The 20448-nt window shown below is 38.2% G+C and overlaps 1 protein-coding gene across 11 annotated transcripts in view; it reads left to right on the plus strand.

The window, feature by feature from the left end:
• Positions 1 to 1594: 1594 nt before the first annotated feature.
• LOC127434806 (tight junction protein ZO-1-like) overlaps positions 1595 to 20448 on the plus strand; it is a 199436-nt gene continuing 180582 nt past the window's right edge. For 7 of the 11 annotated variants that reach the window (XM_051688054.1, XM_051687981.1, XM_051688221.1 and 4 more), the window contains exons 1-2: positions 1596 to 2077; positions 12635 to 12782. In XM_051688054.1, coding sequence (XP_051544014.1) covers positions 1983 to 2077; positions 12635 to 12782 — 243 coding nt within the window. In that variant the 5' untranslated portion in view covers positions 1596 to 1982. Of the gene's footprint in view, positions 2078 to 12634; positions 12783 to 20448 lie in introns of all 11 variants that reach the window. The other 4 variants (XM_051687839.1, XM_051688136.1, XM_051688467.1 and 1 more) reach the window with 1 other exon arrangement.

The following is a 20448-nucleotide window of genomic DNA, read 5'->3' on the forward strand; positions in this document are numbered from 1 at the left end:
CTGCTCAAAGGTTAATGGGCTCTCTTGTGGGAGTGACGCTCTGGCACTGGTGTCTATCCACTGTTTGGTAGCATTACATTTCATTCTTGTAGCTTGTGGTTTGGTGTTTTCTGCCACATTATAATACATTATAACAAGTGGCAACATGCTATTGTTACTTTAAGGATTGTTTTCTACTTGATATAACCATTAAAAAAAGATTTTGTTGGTGTAACCTAATACAGTCTGGATGATTTAGTAATATTAAATAATTTTGACTTTGACCACACAAAGCACAATTGTTAGGTTACCAGAAAAAACATCTAAATTAACTGGTTTTATTCAAGTCAATCTTGAATCAGATTGAATACATTAGATTACACCAACAAGTCATTTTAAGTGTTAAATCATGTAGAAAATAGCTCTGTAAGTAACAATTGCAGGTTGCCGCCTTTTTACAGTGTAGGTAGAACAAGGATTCTGTGACATTTTGTTTGACATTGTAACAACCAATCGTTCTGCACACCATTTCTTAATCACATTCTGTTTTAAGTGTGTTTAAGGTGATTCCCCTCACAGACCCCCATCACATTTAAAGCTGTGGTTTATCCCCAAGTGGGCGTGACCCAAGAACTGAGGACAGATTCTAAGAGTGCTATCCTGCTCATATCATCATTCTGCCTTTGTGCAAAGCACTTAACCACACATAATTTTTAAGGGGACTGTCCCTGCAATCAATGTCCTGTCAGTTACTTTAAACTAAAAGGGTATGCTGAACAATAAGAAATTACTTAATTAAGTTTCATTCAGAAAGCAACTCGTGTGCACATCTGATCCTCTCAAAAGTCCTAGTTACCTGGACAGTGTATCACTAATAACATTCTCTTGTCTAGCGGCAAAGTGCCCTTTCTAATTAAGCAAGTCCTTTAACTCAGTTAAGGCAGCCAGTTAACAAGGCTGCCCTTTAGACCTCTGCCAGATCAGATGAGGGTCATTTAAGCAGATTGAGACTAAAAAAAGGCCAGCAGGTAGTCACAAATAATTGTAGTTGCTCTTGTTTAGCTTGTTTGGGCTGGAATTATGCTTTGCATGTAGTGTGACTGGGAGATTAAAATAGCACTGAATTGTCTCTGTGATTGATCGTTCGGAATGGAGGGTCAGATGTGCGATCAATATGCTTTTGTTTAAACAATGTTTAATCTTTGTAGTGAATTTTAATTTACTGAATATTACATCTGTGTGCATGTGTTTTGGATGACAAAAATCATTCTGCTGTCTATCCCCTTCTTCACATCTCCCTCTCTCCTATTCCTGTATCCCTGTATCCCATCCCCCTCTTCCATTAAGTAAACACTGGTCATAGAGCTCAAATCACAGGATGCTCAGTTTTCCCAACATCTAATTTTCGTTCAGACCTTCCCACTTGCAAAATGAATCCTTTTGAAATTATCTTACATTATCTTCACTTCTTTAAGAATCTACATCTGTGCCATGTATCTGTCTCACTCGCTCTCACCCCCACTCTGCTCTCCCTGAGCATGTGTCTCTCTCTCCCTCCCTCTTTTTCTCTCACTCTGCCTCCATCTCTCTCTTTATACATGCACGCTTTTCCACTCTCCTACCTCGCACACAGACGCTCAGCCGTCGCTGCCGCCATCACTTGCTTCTGTCAGAGTTTTTCTCTGACTGTTTGCCAAACAGAAAGTGCTTTGCGAGGATCGAACAGAAACAATGTCTTGCTCCTGACCAACACTGAATGGATTAGCCAGCTATTCTGAGCACTAATGAGATTAAGGAGTCACAAAAGACATGGGTCCTAGCAGCATGGTACCTTTTGCCACGCTTCTTGAGGAGTGTTTTACTGGTCAGTCCCTCAGCGGTGGAAATGGAGCTCTGAAAGTGACTGAGGCAGAGTCAGCGCGCGCGGATGCCAGGGAGTAGACACATATGCGCTCACCTATGTTGGTTTTGTGGTGTGGATTCTCACTGTAGCGGTGGACAATATGAAATACCAAAAGTATATAACAGTGATGCAGATGGCCATGGGAGTGACAGCCTCCAACAAAGACGACTGCATCCCTCCAAAGAGACAGTTGTGGTGAGTACTGAACAATTTGAGAGAGTGAGGGAGTGGAATGGGAGGAGAGTGGGGTGTGACGTGTACACGTGTCAGACTTACAAACCAAAAAAAAAGGAAGAAAATAGAGATATATAGAGGAATAGACAGAGTAACTGTTGCTGTTTAAGTATATGCAGCACAATGAGCTCTCTTTGCTCTGTTGTGAATGAAATCGCATCTTCTAATGACATGCTTACTTCTGTTTTTGGAAGTGAGACCTTCTTTATCTCTTTCTTTTTTTCACTCTATTTAGCTCTCTCCCTCTTTCATGCTCATCCCACATAGTTTTCTATCTTTCCTGTATTGCTTTTGTCTGTATATGACTTTTATTTTTGTCTCTTTGATGTGTTGATGTGCTGCAACTCTCTCTCTCTCTCTCTCTCTCTGTCTCTCTCTCTCTCTCTCACTCTCTCTCTCACTCTCTCTCTCTCACTCTCTCTCCTTTCACACACGAGTAATAGACTGAATCAGTCCTTCCCTGGTATGAACAGAAGCTTGCACATGGATCTATAAATAATTTTGTTGCTTCTTCCGGGCATTAATAATGCAAAATAATGTTCCAGTTGTATATTTTTGTAACAATTCTATTCCTGTAGTCTGGCCTTGGTTATTATTTCTTAAATTTTCAATCTCGAGTGCCTCCATGCTGAAATCACTCAGGCAGCTTATTAATCACATGGGCACAGCCACTCAAAGCCATTTAACAATTACTCTCAATGCATTTGCAGCATTCTTCCAAATGAGGGAACAAAAGGAAACACAATGTCAGATTTTACCGCAGCATGTGTTCATTATCTTAATGATATTATTGAATGCACTGTGGAAGCTTAAGCTCATTTGTGTTGAGTTAATCATATATACAGACTCACTGTTTTTTGTCCTTTTTCCTTTTTTTATTGTAGTTACTATTCTTGATGAGACAAACACAATATTTCTGTCCCACTAGTACACTTGCTGACACCAAGACCATTGCATCACTATTCCTCACATCTGGTCCTGTTAGTGTTGAGTATTGAGGATATAATGGATAGGTAGAATTCAGACTCAACAACATTCTGTCTGCTATAATGTTATCTGTAATGTAATACAATGCGCAAATGAATGTAAGAGGAAGAGAGGTAAATCAAGGAGAAGTGGTTAATAACCAAATTAAAAAAGGGTTCCTTTTGACATACATATTCCGGTTTTACTGCACTCAAGAATAAGATACATTGGCACATTTAATTGCATGCATCATATTCTTCCAGGCATATATATATAAAAAAATCAAAAAAATCAAACATTGTTTGCAATTGAGTTTAATCTTTGGGAGCTGACTGACCAAGATGCTCCTTTTTCTGCATGTGCTGCTATGGATGTGGAGGGGATTTAAAATGTATTAATACAAAAGTAGTATTTGTGTATTTTATGTATATGTCTGAAAACTCTCTTTATGGTTGAGCGTAAACAAAGAAGCAACCTTTTATCTTGTCACTTGTGGTTTCTGAAAAGACACACAAGGGTGGGTCATGGGTTCACACCCCCTCCCCATCAGCAGAGAGCAGTCACATGCACAGGAAAGGAGGTGGGTCTTTCATCAGAATAGTGTTACATTATTGCTGTGATGGATGCACCCACAACCAACCAGCTAGCTTGTGGCTAATGGCTGTCTGCTGCCTCTTGCTTATAACGTGTGTACGGTAAACAAGCGTGTTGACAGTGGGAGGCGACCATTGTATTTCACACTCCCAGATGTCTGTCTGTTGCATCCTGTAAGCCATTTTTCTCTACCTGCTTAATGATGCATGAACTCACACTCACATATTCATACCCAAACTGTTCCTTGAACACTCAGTTCAACAATGATTCAGAGTGCTGCCAAAACTGACAACACAGAGGTTCGGTTACCCCCAATTGGCACCAGAGAGGAAATCTCACCACTGTTTGACACTGATTGCTCTCCACCTCCTCGCCTTTGTCATTGTCTCAGGGACTTCTGGTCAGGGCAAATAGCTGTTTCTCTGTTTGTTAGAAACTCACATGTTTCTACTCTGTTCGTGAGGTTGTAATCTCCTTTCAGCTGCAATGGCACTGTGGGGGACAGATTACACTGGGTTTACTGACTCATGGCTGCCTCCACCCAGCCGTACGTCTCTTGCTCCTTTGCCGCCAATGTGTTATGTGTTAGGGTGGGGAAAGAGAAGGCATTTTTGATTGAAGTTGTGGTAATTAGGTTTAGTGACCACTGTGATCCTATTGGGTTTAGTGTATTCAGGTGAAGCTGAAAAAGAGTGGGATATGTGGGGATGGGGGATGGTACATAGAGGGGGTCAAAGTAGATAGAGTAAGGGGTGTATGTGTGTGTGTGCTTGAGTGGATAAAAAACATTATATAATACAAAAAAGTACTAAATGAAGAAAGACCTAACCGCAGAGCCCAGATGTTTTATAAACCATGGTACCAATGAGAGGTAATGCAAAACTTACATGTACCACAAATTAACTATGGTGTTACTATAGTAAAACTAACCATGTTTTTTGTCAGAATTATTTTTATTGCCAAAGTTTTGGTTTTTCTGTATTATTATTACGGGTTACCACAAATATTATGGTTATAATATGGTTACTGTTGTAAAACCATGGTAAATTTTGTGTTTACTATGGTTACTGTGGTAAAGTCATGGTTCATTTAATAAGGGAAGGATGAAGGTATTCTGCAGAAACCCAAAATAATTGCAAAAGGAAAGCAAAACTCATTGCGAGGGAACACAAAACTTATTGTGAGAGAATACAAACTAATGAGAGGTAATGCAAAACTTATTGCGAGGAACGCAAAACTTAGGGAACGCAAACAAATGTGAGAGAATAATAAACTTATTACGAGAGAATACACAACTTATTGGGAGGGAATGCAAACAAATGTGAGAGAATACAAAACTTATTACGAGAGAATACACAACTTATTGGGAGGGAATGCAAACAAATGTGAGAGAATACAAAGCTTATTGCGAGAGAATACACAACTTATTGGGAGGGAATGCAAACAAATGTGAGAGAATACAAAACTTATTGTAAGGGATCGCAAACTATTGCAAGGGAACGCAAAACTTATTTTGAGGGAATGCAAACTAATGAGAGGTAATGCAAAACTTATTGCGAGGAACGCAAAACTTAGGGAACGCAAACAAATGTGAGAGAATAATAAACTTATTACGAGAGAATACACAACTTATTGGGAGGGAATGCAAACAAATGTGAGAGAATACAAAACTTATTACGAGAGAATACACAACTTATTGGGAGGGAATGCAAACAAATGTGAGAGAATACAAAGCTTATTGCGAGAGAATACACAACTTATTGGGAGGGAATGCAAACAAATGTGAGAGAATACAAAACTTATTGTAAGGGATCGCAAACTATTGCAAGGGAACGCAAAACTTATTTTGAGGGAATGCAAACTATTGCAAGGAAGCGCAAACTTATTATGAGGGTGCGCAAACTATTGCAAGTGAATGCAAAACTTATTTAGAGGGCACGCAAACTATTGCTAGGGAACACAAAACTTACTGTGAGGACATGCAAACTATTGCCAGGGAATGCAAAAGTTATGAAGGAAAATAAATTAAATCGAGCAAATACAAAACTTATTGAGACGGAAAGCAAACTATAGCAGGGGAACGCAAAACTAATTGTGAGGGAGCACAAACTACTGCGAGGAAATTCTAAACTTGTTGCAAAGAAACGCTAAACTTATTGAGAGGGAACGCAAACTATTGCAAGAGAGCGCAAAACAATTGTTAGGGAACGCAAAACATATTGTAAGTGAATGCAAACTATTGCAAAGGAACGTAAAACTTATTGTAAGGGAACACAAAATATAAGGGAACATACAGGTTTGGAAATACATAAGGGTGAGTAAATGATGACAGAATTAACATTTTACAATTAGCTGTTCCTTTTATATCAATGTACCTGTTAAACAAAGATTAGGTGAAACAGTCTCTCAGCCACTGAACACAGAGACTATCAGAGTCTCTCTCATTATCTCTCTCTCTTTCTCTCTGTCTCTCTCTTTCTCTCTCCCACACACACACACACACACACACACACACACATTTCAACTGTTTTTTACTTATTTATTTTTTCTTTTCTCACTCTTAATGTCATTAATTTATTATTTTAAGAGTTTCTTAACTTCATCATGTTCTTCTAAGCTCAGGATTTTTATCTGCTTAACTGTACAGACACAGCACAACACTGTACTCCAAATACATCTCACTTCATGACTTTCAGATCTTACCTTAACTTTGTCATGACTCCTTTAAAAAACCTGCCCACAGGGAGGGATGAGAACATATGCACTAAGAGTTTGTACTCCTTGCAAGTTGGCCAGGACAAGTATGACCCCTCAGATCCGTGATTCAGATCTGCTTCCAGCTGGACTGATTCACTGAACTCACCATATTGACCCACAGGAAAGAAACAACATGTAATCGGTCACCAAGCTGAAGAGGCAATGACGAACAGGTCATAGTGTTTAGTCGGAAAAGCAAAACTTTGAAAAGGTGCACTTGCCTTCTTTGCATAGACACTCTGTCTTCATAACGCTGTTCTGCAGGACTCTATCAAGTAATGTGTTCCACAGAAGCCAGCTTAAAGTCAATCAGAGGCCTTGAGGCTCATGGGAAGATTAAGATGAAAGCTCTATTTAAATAAGAATAGTTCGTCCAAAATGAAAAGTCTGTCATCATTTACTCACACCCATGTCGTTCTAAACCCATATGACTTTCTTTTTTTCCATGGAACACAAAAGGAGAATGATGAAGAATATAATAGCCACTGTTTTTAATATAATGAAAGTGAATTGGTATAATGCTTTTTCCAAATTGGCATAAATTAAAACAAAGCAAGTAGAAGAAATTAATCCAACACTCAAAATTTTCTATTTTTATTCATTGTTGAATTTAAATCATTAAAATGAGCTAATGTAACATAATTTCATTATGTGCAATCAGTTTCACAAGTTCACATGAGGTAAAAAGCTAAATATTTAAATATTTACAGTTGATGCTGTTGTGTTTGTTGCTCATTTGAGTTATGTCTCATGTGGTGTTACGTTAGAGTGCATTTCTATTCATAATTATGTGACTGTTGAGTGTCACTGTCATTGTGGTTTGTGTGTTGGATGTTAAGGACCCCATATGTCAGGATAAAGTGCTTGTTTTAAAACTCATTTGCAATTTGTAGTCTTCTATTTCTGAGACTATAAGCTTAGAGCTTTCTATACTTGTTTTAATAACAAATGTGTGATTAAATGCCAAAAATTGTACAAATAATGTTGCCTCAACAATTGAACAACACCACCAAATCCATTCAAACAAATAGTGTTAGGTTGAACATTTTTTATTTAATTGCATGGAAAAGTAGTCCTAAGTTAACTTCTTTGAACGTATTTATTTTCTGAGTGAAGGGAGAACACATAACAAGTAGCTCTACCAGAGTATAATGCTAGAGCATAAGTATAAGGTTTTGTTTTCTTAAGTGCAAAAAGGTTTGTTTTTAAAATGAATGCAGTCAATTGTAAAATACTCACTACATATAATACCTTATGTGGTTGTATGGCTTGTAAAATAGTACCCTTTGAACATGAATAGAATCTATGCTGTAATGTTAGGCAAAATTTTTACAGTGGACCTGAAACTGGACTCAGAAAAAGCATGTCCCTCAGAGCTCAGAGCAAGTCTCACTTGTCTTCTTTCATCTAAGAAAGACACGATGACTGCACATGTCCTCAGGACACTCTCTTCTCTTAGTCATTCAGTTTAGCCTTAATATTTTCCCAGAGTACACTCAGCACACGCCCAAATGGCGTCCTGTATTCACTCATATCAGGTGCTGTGTACATGGTGTGCTGCTCTGACACAAATATATCAGCACTCCTTGCCCTCACCTTGGCATCCTATTGAATGAATATTTCCTAACAAGGTAGTGTCACAATCACCGAGCTGAGTAATGGATCTACATCAGTGCAAGGTCTCTGCTCTTCCGCCCATACAATGTCATGCAGCGTGGTCTTGCTGTACTGCCGCTGCAGAAGCTATCTGTTTACACTGAGCCCTCTCGCAAGTGCATCGCCTCTGTTGGAGCATGCCCAGAATGACATGAGTTATTGTACATCCTGTGGAGTGGGTTATTTTAACATACACCATGAATGTGATTCCTTATGGACACTTATGATGAGGCAGTCAGGCTCAGTTTTGCAACATAACATATCAGCGTTATGTGTGGACTCATGTTGGAAAGAGATTTTTCTTTGTTGAACTTTTGATGAACTATTTTAGTATATTTAATATGATCATATTTACAGGGGCCCAAAAGAGTATTTGGACACTTTAGGACACTTAAAGGGATAGTTCACCCAAAACTGAAAATTGTGTCATCATTTGCTCACCCATAAGTTTTTCCAAACTTTGGAAAAGTTCCTCTCTGACATCTCCTTTTGTGTTCCACAGAAAAAAGAAAGTCATCCAGTTTTGGAACAACTCGAGGATGAGTAAATTATGAAAAAAATAAATAAATAAATATGCATTTTTATACATAAAATGTTTTAATAGCATTGCATAAAATAACATAATCAAACCTGTTGGTATTTACAAACAAATGATGCTAGACATTTGCTTTTCCTGGTAATTTTTTTTTAATTACTTTTAACCAACAAGATCACACAACTCTTAAGGAAATTTGTAGTGGATGAATGAAGTCAGTTTCTCTCAAGTTCACACATGTGTCCTGGCAGAGTAAACATAGTTGTAGGTTACTACACAACTCAAAATCTGACAAAAAGAAAGCATCGAATTACTTTTTGTCTTAGATTTGCACATTATTGTTTTATCATTTGAAACATCTATTAAACATATTTTTGTGAAATGTTTTGCTTGCAAAATGTGCTTGTGCAATAAATCTCAAAATAAATTGCATTGTTGTGATGTTGTTTTTTTACAGTAGATAATGCAAAGACATACATACATTTTTAGCTGTGGTTTAAGGGGCAACGACCCAAGTGTAAAAGCATCCTAAATGTACAAAGCCCAGACCATTTTATACAGTGTGTGTGTTGTTTAATGGCCAGTTTGTGGTAATCAGTGCTTGCTGGAACTCCCAGTGCTGGTGACCTCTTAAAACTCTCACACTGAGCTGGAACAATTGCTATTTCTAGGCAAACCCTCATGTAACATTCATGAAGCTCACCTCTTGGAAGAGTAGTGACGCCGTGTTTTTCCTTTTGAAGGAAATGCTCTGTGTGTTATGAAGTTGAGAGGGGTGGATAAACAGGGCAGACTGCTTAATATTTTAGTGCATTACTCTTAAGGGCCAAGGAAAGGACACTTCACTTTGTAATATTCTCCTGTGTCAGCCCTCCTCCCAAAGGCCAGAAATTAGCTCAGATTAGACATTTTCACTTTGCAAAGTCATGCTAGATCCCCAAAGAGAGTGATAGACACTCAGCATTTCACTTTGCATTTTGACCGAACTTTGCCCCTTTTTATGGACTTGGTCTTTGGCCTGTCTTACCTTGGCCTTTTGTTCTACTTATAACTTTTAAACCCAAAACCAGGAAAATGACTCACCTTGATTGGACAGGGTATTTTCAATTTCCACCTTCTTCATCTTTGTACAATCAAGTAAACAGTACCAATGCCAAACAGGAAACAAGGCTGTATCTTCACAATGCTTTGTTGCTTACTACAGTGTAGGCTGTGCTTTGCTCCGTAATTGCTGCCTTCAGCTATATTTTACATTTGGATTCAGTGTGAGAGGCAGTTTGATTTGATTGGTTTGATTGTTACATATCTGAGTGCAATTATTATTATTTTTTTTTATATGAACGCTTTTCATGCTTATTCAGAGAGCATGAACAGGTGAATCCATTCTGGTTTGTACACAAGAAGGCATCTGGTTAGTACAGCATGAATCAATCCCTTTAACAGAATCACAGGAAAAGTGTGTGTGTGTGTGTGTGTGTGTGTGTATGTGTGTGAGAGAGAGAGAGAGCGAGAGAGAGAGAGTTTGGTGGCAACAGAAGCTGGTCCATATTGAATGCAGTGCTCTTGGGTTTAGTGCAAATCCTCTAGGGATCGTGGACAGTGTGGAGGTCACAGGAAAGAAGCCCAGCTCTGCTGCTTTGTCTGCCAATCAGAGGGATTCACTACAGTGAATGGGAACCAAGGCTTTCACTTTGGCCAGACTGCCCTCTGCTTTGGGGAGTTGTTGAGTGCGCTCTGCCAGGGAGCGAGAGAGCACGTGGATCAGCCAGACCACCAGTTGAAAAGGAGAGGACGCAGACAGCCAGGCTACTATAACTCAGCCTGCTCCTACTTTGGAAACAGAAACTTGCTGTGGAAAAGATACATGTAGATCTTGACATTTCACAGATGCAATGGCTTGTTTGTTTGGGTTTAGGGACAATGTCTCATTTTTGTCATATTGGCACCTATTAGATCACTATGTCAATGTACAGAATCCTTAGAGGACAGCCACCTATTTCATGTACACTACTCTTCCACACACTAAAGTGGAATATTTTTATGCCACCTTGTCTGTGCTAAATACAGTACAATAACCTTCTATCATTAAATTGAAACATGTCTACATTAGCAAATGTCCACCTTAGAAATTATCAACCATTAACAAAACCAGTATCAGTCAAAATTATTTGTGGCAAAAGTAAGATTTAAACAAATGGTTTGAATTAGATTTATTTAAACAAGGCCAACTTTACTAAGCATTAAATTACTTCAGTTGCCATTTTCCAAACTGTATTGTTATGTTTAAAATGATTTATTTTCATTTATTCACACTTATAATATGTACAACATTGAAGATTACTCAATTCAATTTGATGGAAAATTGTATTACAACTGAAATGCATAAATATGAAAAAGAGACTTTTGTTAGTGTAAATCCTGCTTATGCCAAACAATCGCTCATGATTGTTTATACAAACGTGATTACTTCCTCGTTTGAATGAGGATTGAACTGTTGTCTCCCATGCAACTGATGCAACGTGCTAACAGTTGTGCCATGAGGGAAAGTTATTGTTGTTAAGCCGTTCCAAATATGTCCGATGGGAGATAGGGCATGTTAGTGAGACGGCATACTGTTGCCGATCAAAGGGTTCTGGAACATTCGGAAACAGCATGCCAGTTTCCCGTGTGATCATGTTGGTTGAGAGATGGTGAGAAGAATAGAGCTTAGAGACGGAAAAAAAAGGAATGCAACAGTGGTACTGACAGGAACAAATAAGGGAACTCAAATGGATAAAAGTAAAACACTTAGACAGTGTACATGAGAGCATCTTTCATAGATTTCTCATCTTAAGTGATGGTCTCTGGGTGGCCAAATGAAATTGAGCCCAACCATGCCTACATTCCTGAAATTTCACCTCAACACTGCTGAGTGCAATTTAAAATGAGACAAAAATGGTAGGGAAGGTACTCAAGAGATATATACCTTGCCATCCTTTATTATCAAAACCATTATTCCTCTGATAGGTCATTGTGGGCATGTATGTGTGTATGTATGTGTTTGAGTGTCTGAATGTGAGACTACACGATATATTTTTAAATTTTTTACTGTCAAAAAGTGACACCATGATGCTAAGGGTTGGTTTCCAGGGTGTTGTTATGCGGGTACTAAGATGTTTGGAGTGGTTTGCTAGGCCTTTGCTAAATGGTTGCTAGGGGGTTCTGGGTGGTTGCTAGGTGGTTCCTAATTGGCTTACGTCAAAAGAGTCCACCCCCAAATGCTATTCTGGTTCTGTGTTATGGCTCGCGTCCCTCTTTTGAAGTATTGTCTCTTCTAAATTCAGGTAAACTGCATTATTTGAGGTATCATTGATGTCACAAATGGTGGTGGATGATTTGCACACCGATATGTAATAGTTTTGTTCAAATCCCTAACTCTAAGTATGAAAATGTTATAGTGATGCAAAACAGTGATTTTTATGAGGACACTAAAGCTATCATGGGCAGTATGTCCTGAGGGTTTAATGACTTCTTGCACTAATTCATACTAGCAGACACCTTCTGTGAGAGAAGAGAAATCCATATGGGTGTAAGTGCGAAAAACGCTCTCAAACCTTTGATGCATGCTCATTTGGCAGAGAAAAAAAACTTTACCTAGTAAATCTAGCTTAGTGCTCGATGAACTGCTACATGAGAGCCTTTTATGATATGCTTGCTTTTCATTGGGTCAATAGGGTAATCAGCTAGCTTGGGCAGTGTTGGACAACTAAGATCTGATGTGTACATTTCTTGTAAATGCACTGATCAAGTAAATTGCAATTAAAGTTGAAAGTGCAAAAGATGTCCTATGATGACCCAAATCCACCCAAGAAAAGTACAAAATCAAGAAAACTAAGAGATACCATTTCTTGCCTATGAAATGACAATGATTCTTTTACCTTGCAGTTGATCTGAAGGTAGCAGCTGGTCTGATTGAACATTAAGGATCACAGCATGCCGTATGATTATTTGCTAATGTCTCTCCACTCCAGGGTGCCACCTGGTTCAGATGCCCCCACTGCCTCTGCTGCGGTGCCACCTGCTGCGGCTGTGAGTCAGGGCAAACCATCACTGCGTAGGGTCAAGGGTTGCATCCACAGGAGCAAAAGTCTGGACAGCATGGACCTACTGGACTGCAATGTGAGTCAATACAGTGCATACTGAGATAGTGTTCTCCAAGCTGCTGTGTGCGCAAGTGTATGTGTGTCTGTATTTATGTGCTGTTTGCATGTCATTGTCTATCTAGGTAGGGGAGACATGTTTCAAGCTGTGAGAGGTTTGAGCAGTTTTGATATGTCCTTGGATCACATTTGGGGGTTAAATGTTTTTTGTTTTTTTCCGATGTGTTCATCTTTTCCTGACACTTTTTAGTGTCACCCAGATAAAATCTGCTTCCTGTACAGTATGTTTTAGTCAACTGTAATCATGAATCCCTGTGTCAGCATCACTGGATGGCCAGATTTGTCAGATAACACTGAATTTCTTTTAAAAATCATGATGAAGTGACAGTTAACGTCAACATGAAACTCAACCTAGTTTACATCTGTAATCCAATGTATTTCCCAGTAAAATGGGATATTTAATAGCTATGTTTCCATCCAAGTTGCGAATTTAATTTAGGCATAAAAAAAAAAAAAACATAATATCATTAAAAAAAAAAAAAAAAAAAGAAAAAAAAATTGTGTGAATAAAGCCGCGTTTCCATCCCATGTGTTCAAAAGGACAAAATCGTCACTTCCGGATAAATTGTTGCCACTATGTCTCTTTTATTAAATTATTGCCACTGTGTTTCTTTTAATAAATGAAATACTCTTGGTTTAGAACATGCACACAAAACACTATAAAGAACTTGTTTCATGTCTGGGAGCAACAGTGTGTCACACAGTTCTGGGAGCACTAAGTGTGTGTGTTCCTCCATCCTTATGACTTTATCATGCAGATCTATAAGATATTTTTCAAAAGTGTCGTTAAACCTGCTTTTCGGCACAGTTCAATTTTGTATTCGACTTGTTTACTCTGCAAATTCTTTGCAGGCTTTGGATTTTCATGACACTATTAATTTCAGGATGACCAGAGCAACATTTCAGATGCCATGTTTGGTCCATTGGTTAGTCCAGTTATGAATGAATTATTCAGTCTCATGACTTTTTTAATGCTTATCTTGTATTCCTAATAAACTCAATAGGAGTTTATTCAGTAAATGTGTTTCCATCATAGATTATGTGCATTTCTTCTTATGGAATAAAAAATTTGGTAACACTTTACAATAAGGTAAGCTATTGCATTAGGTATCATGAATTAACAATGAACAATATATTTGTTACACAATTTATTCATCTTTGTTAATGTTAGTAAATAAAAAACAATTGTTCATTGTTAGTTCATGTTTGTTCTTTATGCATTAACTAATGTTAACAAATACAACTTTTGATTTTAAGAATGTATTAGTATATGTTGAAATTAACATTTAACTAAGATTAATAAATGCTTAATAAGTATTGTTCATTGTTAGTTCATGTTAACTAATGTTAACAAATGGAACCTTACTGTAAAGTGTTACCAAAAATGTATTCGCCTCAAGCGAGTGTATACGGTTTTTTATGCACATTTTGGAAATTGTTTTACACTTCAGTATGTATGTTAACAAATCATGATAACATGCAAATTGTTTACTTTTTTGTGTATTTACATTTTAAACACTGAGTATTTTAGCGTTTACAGATTCACTTCCATTGTAAGTGCCTCACTGTAACCCAGTATATGCTTTTTTTTTTTTTTTTTTCTTTTTTTTAAGAAATGTAGGGACAAGTCAAAATTCATTTTTGTGGTAATCAACTTTATGCCACAAATTCTGTTGATTAAGCTTAATTTGTATTGAACCTGGAATATAACTTTAAAATAATCTGTTCAAATATGAAAATAACAAAATGAGCTGTTTTTGTGCCCTAAGGTGTAGATAAATATAGACACAGATGGAAATAGTTTCTTCTCTTCTTATTGCTGAAATTTACTATGATCACAGGAGAGTATATTTTTAATCATTTTGAAATTTTCCCTTGTGTCAAAACAAGCTATTTTTACTCAAAGTGAGAGCATCGCATCTTTCTATAATGTATGGCTATGTTTACAAATAAAATAGAGCAGCAGGGTAAATGGCTTTTGGACATAAATGTACTGACCTCACCACCATTAACAGGGCACCAGCTCACTGACTCTCACCAGTCAATCAGGTCAGCATGGCATCAAAGCAGATCTCATGAATTTTACACTAACAGTTTTTGATCAGCCTTCAGACCACCACTCAGACCACCACTGTGTTCACAGCAATCAGTAATGGTTAGTGTATTCACCTTAAGACCCTACTATTGATCCAAGTATTCTACGAGTTCCTGATTGGACAACAATAGACACTTCATTGGAATCAAGTTCATTTGTAGTCGGGCACTGTAACGCTAAACAGCATTTTCAAAAATATATTCAGATACAGATTATTTTATTATTTTTCTTGTCCTTTGTTTTCTTTTCCTCTTTACATTCTGGAGAAATTATCATGATGTTGTGTGGTGCACAGAAAGCAAGAGTAATAGTCCTGAGGAGCCAGAGCTCCACATTAAGCTAGTTTAATTTTATTAGGCAGGAGAAAAAAATGCATTGGACAGATTTTCTTTTACATGTTTAAGCCCTGAAGCACAGGCTGACAGACAGCAGCACAATAGGTGGCATGTCCCCATTCATATTTTCTTCTGCCAGATGATATCAGATTACCTCTGTGATCATGTGATCTGCAAAGCAAAAGTGTGAGTCACGTGAGCATGTGCAGAACTCACTGACGTCAGATATGTACCGCTATTAAGGACCAGAGGCATATGTGTGTGTGTGGGTGTGCGTGTTTTTTTGTGTGTCTGTGTTCTCATCTGCATATGTGTCTGTGAACATGCTGTATTTGTATGCGTGTGTGGTGGATGTGTGAGATCATACACCATTAACACATGAGTTAAATTGAGCTGTCAATAAAGTCTCATATATATGAGCAGGCCCAGATGGAATCTGCAGACTCTTTCTGCATTTTCTGTTCAGTTTTCTCGAGAAAATCTATTGAAATTCTGGATTGAAACATGTATAAAAGTGTTAAATGGGGCAGAGGGTACTATACTCTTATTGGTAGCTGAAAGCATAATCATATTCATAAAAATATTTAAGAAACAAAGGCCTCGTTCACACAGCAGCAGAATATGGTTGTTTGTCCTGTATTTGAGTGCTTATTACAGATACGTTCACACATATTTAGATTATTTACAGTGCCAACTGCATTCTATAACCAAACTGACACCTGTACATTTTCAGGACATACAACTTTGTTTACTTTGGCAAACCTGTGCTGTGTAAACGGAACTGTACTGAACAACTAGTAGTTATCAGTCACGTGTAATGTGAGAGCCATGCAGCACTGTACACATGCGTGTCTCGTGTTAATCATGGGGGATTTCGTTAACTCACGAAGATGGAGATATAACCTCTTCAGACTCAAGCATGACTGCTGTGTGCATTTTCCAGTTTCCTTTTTGATTTGTAACTAGTAGCACCTAAAAACATGCAAATCTAGAGCTAAACATTTTCTCATATGGGGACAGTGGGACAAAGTTGTGAAATTTTAAATAATACCAAGCTTTTGGTATTTTTTTTATCAAATTGATTATTGTTTCCAGGAGTGTTGGTTATTCTATATTGTATATTGTTTTTGAGACATTACAGATATTACAGTTCATTTTCTGTAAAACTGCTTTGGAAGACTTTGTATTGGGAAAAGCACAAATAAAAAACTATACAAATAAAAATGATTAGACTTGATTTGACTTTTATGGTACAATGTTTTTTTTTCTACTTTGCCAACAAAATCTTAATGTTCTCTCTTTGTACTTAATGTTTTCTCTTTGTACTATCAAACAAACAAGTGATAGTCAGTGCTGAAGAATTTTGCCAATCCGAAATTAGCATAAACAGGCTTGGGGAGTAACAGATTACTTGTAACGGTGTTAGATAATCAGGATTAAAAAATTAGGTAACTGTAATCCACTACAGTTACATAAAAACCATCATAATCAGATTACAGTTACATTTTCTAAAAATTGTGATTACTGTCAGGATTACAAGTTTTAATTTCTGACAAAAGAAATAGTGAATTTTCCTGACAAAGTGATGCAGACTGTTTGTTTAGAGTGAGAGATGGTTTCAATGCACGTTCTTTTCAGGTTCTCTCTCATGACTCCTACTGTCACATGCACAATCCTCAAGGCAAACAGCCGCTTCATCGCGATGGCCACTCATTACCCAAGGACCTGAGAATTTGATGGTAATAAGAGCCACACAGAAATCACATTAGCTAGGTTAGCTAAAATTTGTTCATATTAAAATGTGTTAAAATGAGTTAGCCTTACTGCTCAAAGAAATCCATGGCCCTCATCATTTGGAGCAGGAATAGTTGCCAATACTGACACGATTTGCGCATCAGTAGCTATGTTTCCATCAACGCTTTTTTATGCACATTTAAGGATATTGCATAAAATCTGCTGGATGGAAACACCAAGATGCGAAAAAAATCTCCAAAATGTGCATGGAAAACGTATACGCTCACTTGAGGTGGATACGTTTTTTATTCGATAAAAAGAAATGCGCATAAACTATGATGGAAACATGTTTACCGAATAAACTCCTATTGCATTTAACAGGAATACAAGATGCGCATTAAAAAAAATCATGTGACTGAATAATTCATTCATAACTGGACGAACCAGCAGACCAATCATTGCAACTGAATTGTTGCCCTGGGCTTCGTTTCCCAATAACGATTGATCTCAGTGGTTAAGAGCATTTTAATATTTCTTTTAAAAAAATTGCTCTGTGGGTCGAGATTAAAGCATCCGGGATCAGTGAAGACAGCGGAGATCCTGTGTACGGTCCTGCTAATGACAACAAGCGCAAAATAAGGAGATGCTTGGAAGCTGCGCTTTAGGGACATTCACCAATCAAAGGGTGATCTGCTATTTACTCCCAAAAGTGATAACAGTAACAGCAATGCTACACAACGTGCGGTACTACACTACAACTGTACTATATTAGCCAGGACGTCCTGTATGTTGTTCTGTTCCATGTTGAAGCTGAAAAAATGACCCCTCCTCCAGGTGAACGGTACTTAAACCTTCATCATTTAAGAAAAAAAAAGTTCTGAATACAACAACATTACAAAAATCAGCTGAAAAAATACCCCTGGAAAACCTGCTATGACTTTCTCTCCTAATTCACCTCTCATGATTTTGCATCCCTGATCATATTAACAAATCCAAATTGTACACATAAATACCAGATTAATTGAAAATGTGTTTTAAGTTCTTAGGAAAGAATGTTAAATGAAGAATTTATTTGATTTTGATAAATTATTGTTGAGAACAGTTAAAATGTCTGGGTGAGGGAGACATTCTGGCAAATGTAACATGTTCAACACTTATAGTAATTAGGAATAAGTAATTGAAAAGACACACTAAAAGTTTAAATCTGTTCTGATCTATTCTTTAAAACTAGATTTTGTTTTCTTTTTGGAATCAAAACTTTTTTTCCCCTTTAAAATCCTCCTTAAACAGAAACAGAAACAGAAACATAGAAATCAGCCAGAAACTGTTAGCTGGTGATGCTTGACTTTGGATCATGAGCAATCAGAGAAAAGACACTCTCCATAATTAAATATGACAGTAATAACGATGATGATGATAACGTGTGATCTACCTATTAAATACAGTCTGAAGTTAATGAATAGTGGAAATTACAATTGCCTATATACACTAACTGCACTACATGATAGAAGTTTTCTGTGTTTTTAGCACATTGCTCTGCAGTTGATCGGGTGTTCTAGGTGGTTGTCAGGCTGTTGCTATGCTGTTAAGTTGTTTTAACTGTGTTTCAGCACATTGCTATGCAGTTGACAGGGTTTTCTAGGTGGCTGTCAGGCTGTTGCTATACTGTTGTTAAGTTGTTTTAACTGTGTTTCAGCACATTGCTATGCAGCTGACAGGGTGTTCTAGGTGGCTGTCAGGCTGTTGCTAAACTGTTGTTAAGTTGTTTTAACTGTTTCAGCACATTGCTATGCAGTTGACAGGGTGTTCTAGGTGGTTGTCAGGCTGTTGATATGCTGTTGCTAAGTTGTTTTAACTGTGTTTCAGCACATTGCTATGCTGTTGCCAGGGAGTTCTGGGTGGTTGTCAGGTTGCTGCTGTGCTGTTGCTAAGTTGTTTTAACTGTGTTTCAGCACATTGCTCTGCAGTTGACAGGGTGTTCTAGGTGGCTGTCAGGCTGTTGCTATACTGTTTTTAAGTTGTTTTAACTGTGTTTCAGCACATTGCTATGCAGCTGACAGGGTGTTCTAGGTGGCTGTCAGGCTGTTGCTATACTGTTTTTAAGTTGTTTTAACTGTGTTTCAGCACATTGCTATGCAGCTGACAGGGTGTTCTAGGTGGCTGTCAGGCTGTTGCTAAACTGTTGTTAAGTTGTTTTAACTGTTTCAGCACATTTCTATGCAGTTGACAGGGTGTTCTAGGTGGTTGTCAGGCTGTTGATATGCTGTTGCTAAGTTGTTTTAACTGTGTTTCAGCACATTGCTATGCTGTTGCCAGGGAGTTCTGGGTGGTTGTCAGGTTGCTGCTGTGCTGTTGTTAAGTTGTTTTAACTGTGTTTCAGCACATTGCTATGCAGCTGACATGGTGTTCTAGGTGGTTGTCAGGCTGCTACTAAGTTGTTTTAACTGTGTTTCAGCATATTGCTATGCAGTTGACAGGGTGTTCTAGGTGGTTGTCAGGCTGTTGATATGCTGTTGCTAAGTTGTTTTAACTGTGTTTCAGCACATTGCTATGCAGTTGCCAGGGTGTTCTGGGTAGTTGCTTATTGGCCCAAATGAAAAGAGCCCACCCCCACAAGTCTCTGTTCTGGTCACTAATATGACTCAACTCTCTCCTTCAGTGTTCCCTTTTTTATAGACTGTGGCGTTCATTTACACTCATCCCATAAATATGATCATTCTGATTTGATCGAATGCGCCATTAAAGGGATAGTTAAAATGATCTCAGAATTTTCTCACCCTCATTCGATCCAAGATGTGTATAACTTTTTTTTTTTTTTGCAGAACACAAACAAAAAAACGATTTTCAGAAGAATATCGCTGTTATGTTGGTCAGTTCAATGTAAGTGAATAGTGACCAGACCTTTGAAGCTCCAAAAAGCACATAAATGCAGCATAAGAGTTATACATAAGACTCCAGTGGTTTCACCAATGTATTCTGAACGGATCCAGTTGGTTTTGGGTGAGTATAGACTGTGGCAGGGTGAGCAAGAGACAGACACAGTGGGTGTGGCGTCAAGCCTCGGAGAGGCATTTATTGGAAATAATAATAAACGTAAATGTCCATGAAAGGGGTAATAAACTGTCCAAGGGGGAATAGTGTTCATAATAAAGGGGGAAATCTGGCATCCTCGCTGTGAACAGGGATCCGTGAAATGGCGGGGTAGTGTCCATAGGATAGCCCAGGCACGGGCTGGGTCAATCGTCGCTCACACTCCCCTCCAAAGTCCACGGCGTGAGGGGCAGCGGCGTCACTGGCGGCCTGTCTTCCCAGGCCCGCGGCAAGCGTGAGGGGAAGGCGGCCCGGCATCTAGCCCATCGGCGGCCCTAAGAGGCGGGGCGAAGATGACGAGCAGGAGGGGTGGATCATTCCGCCACAAGACCAAAATATAACTCCTTTTCCGACTATAAATATTGACATTA

Source organism: Myxocyprinus asiaticus, chromosome 1 (assembly GCF_019703515.2).
Source record: "Myxocyprinus asiaticus isolate MX2 ecotype Aquarium Trade chromosome 1, UBuf_Myxa_2, whole genome shotgun sequence".
In the NCBI taxonomy this organism is placed as follows: Eukaryota; Metazoa; Chordata; class Actinopteri; order Cypriniformes; family Catostomidae; genus Myxocyprinus; species Myxocyprinus asiaticus.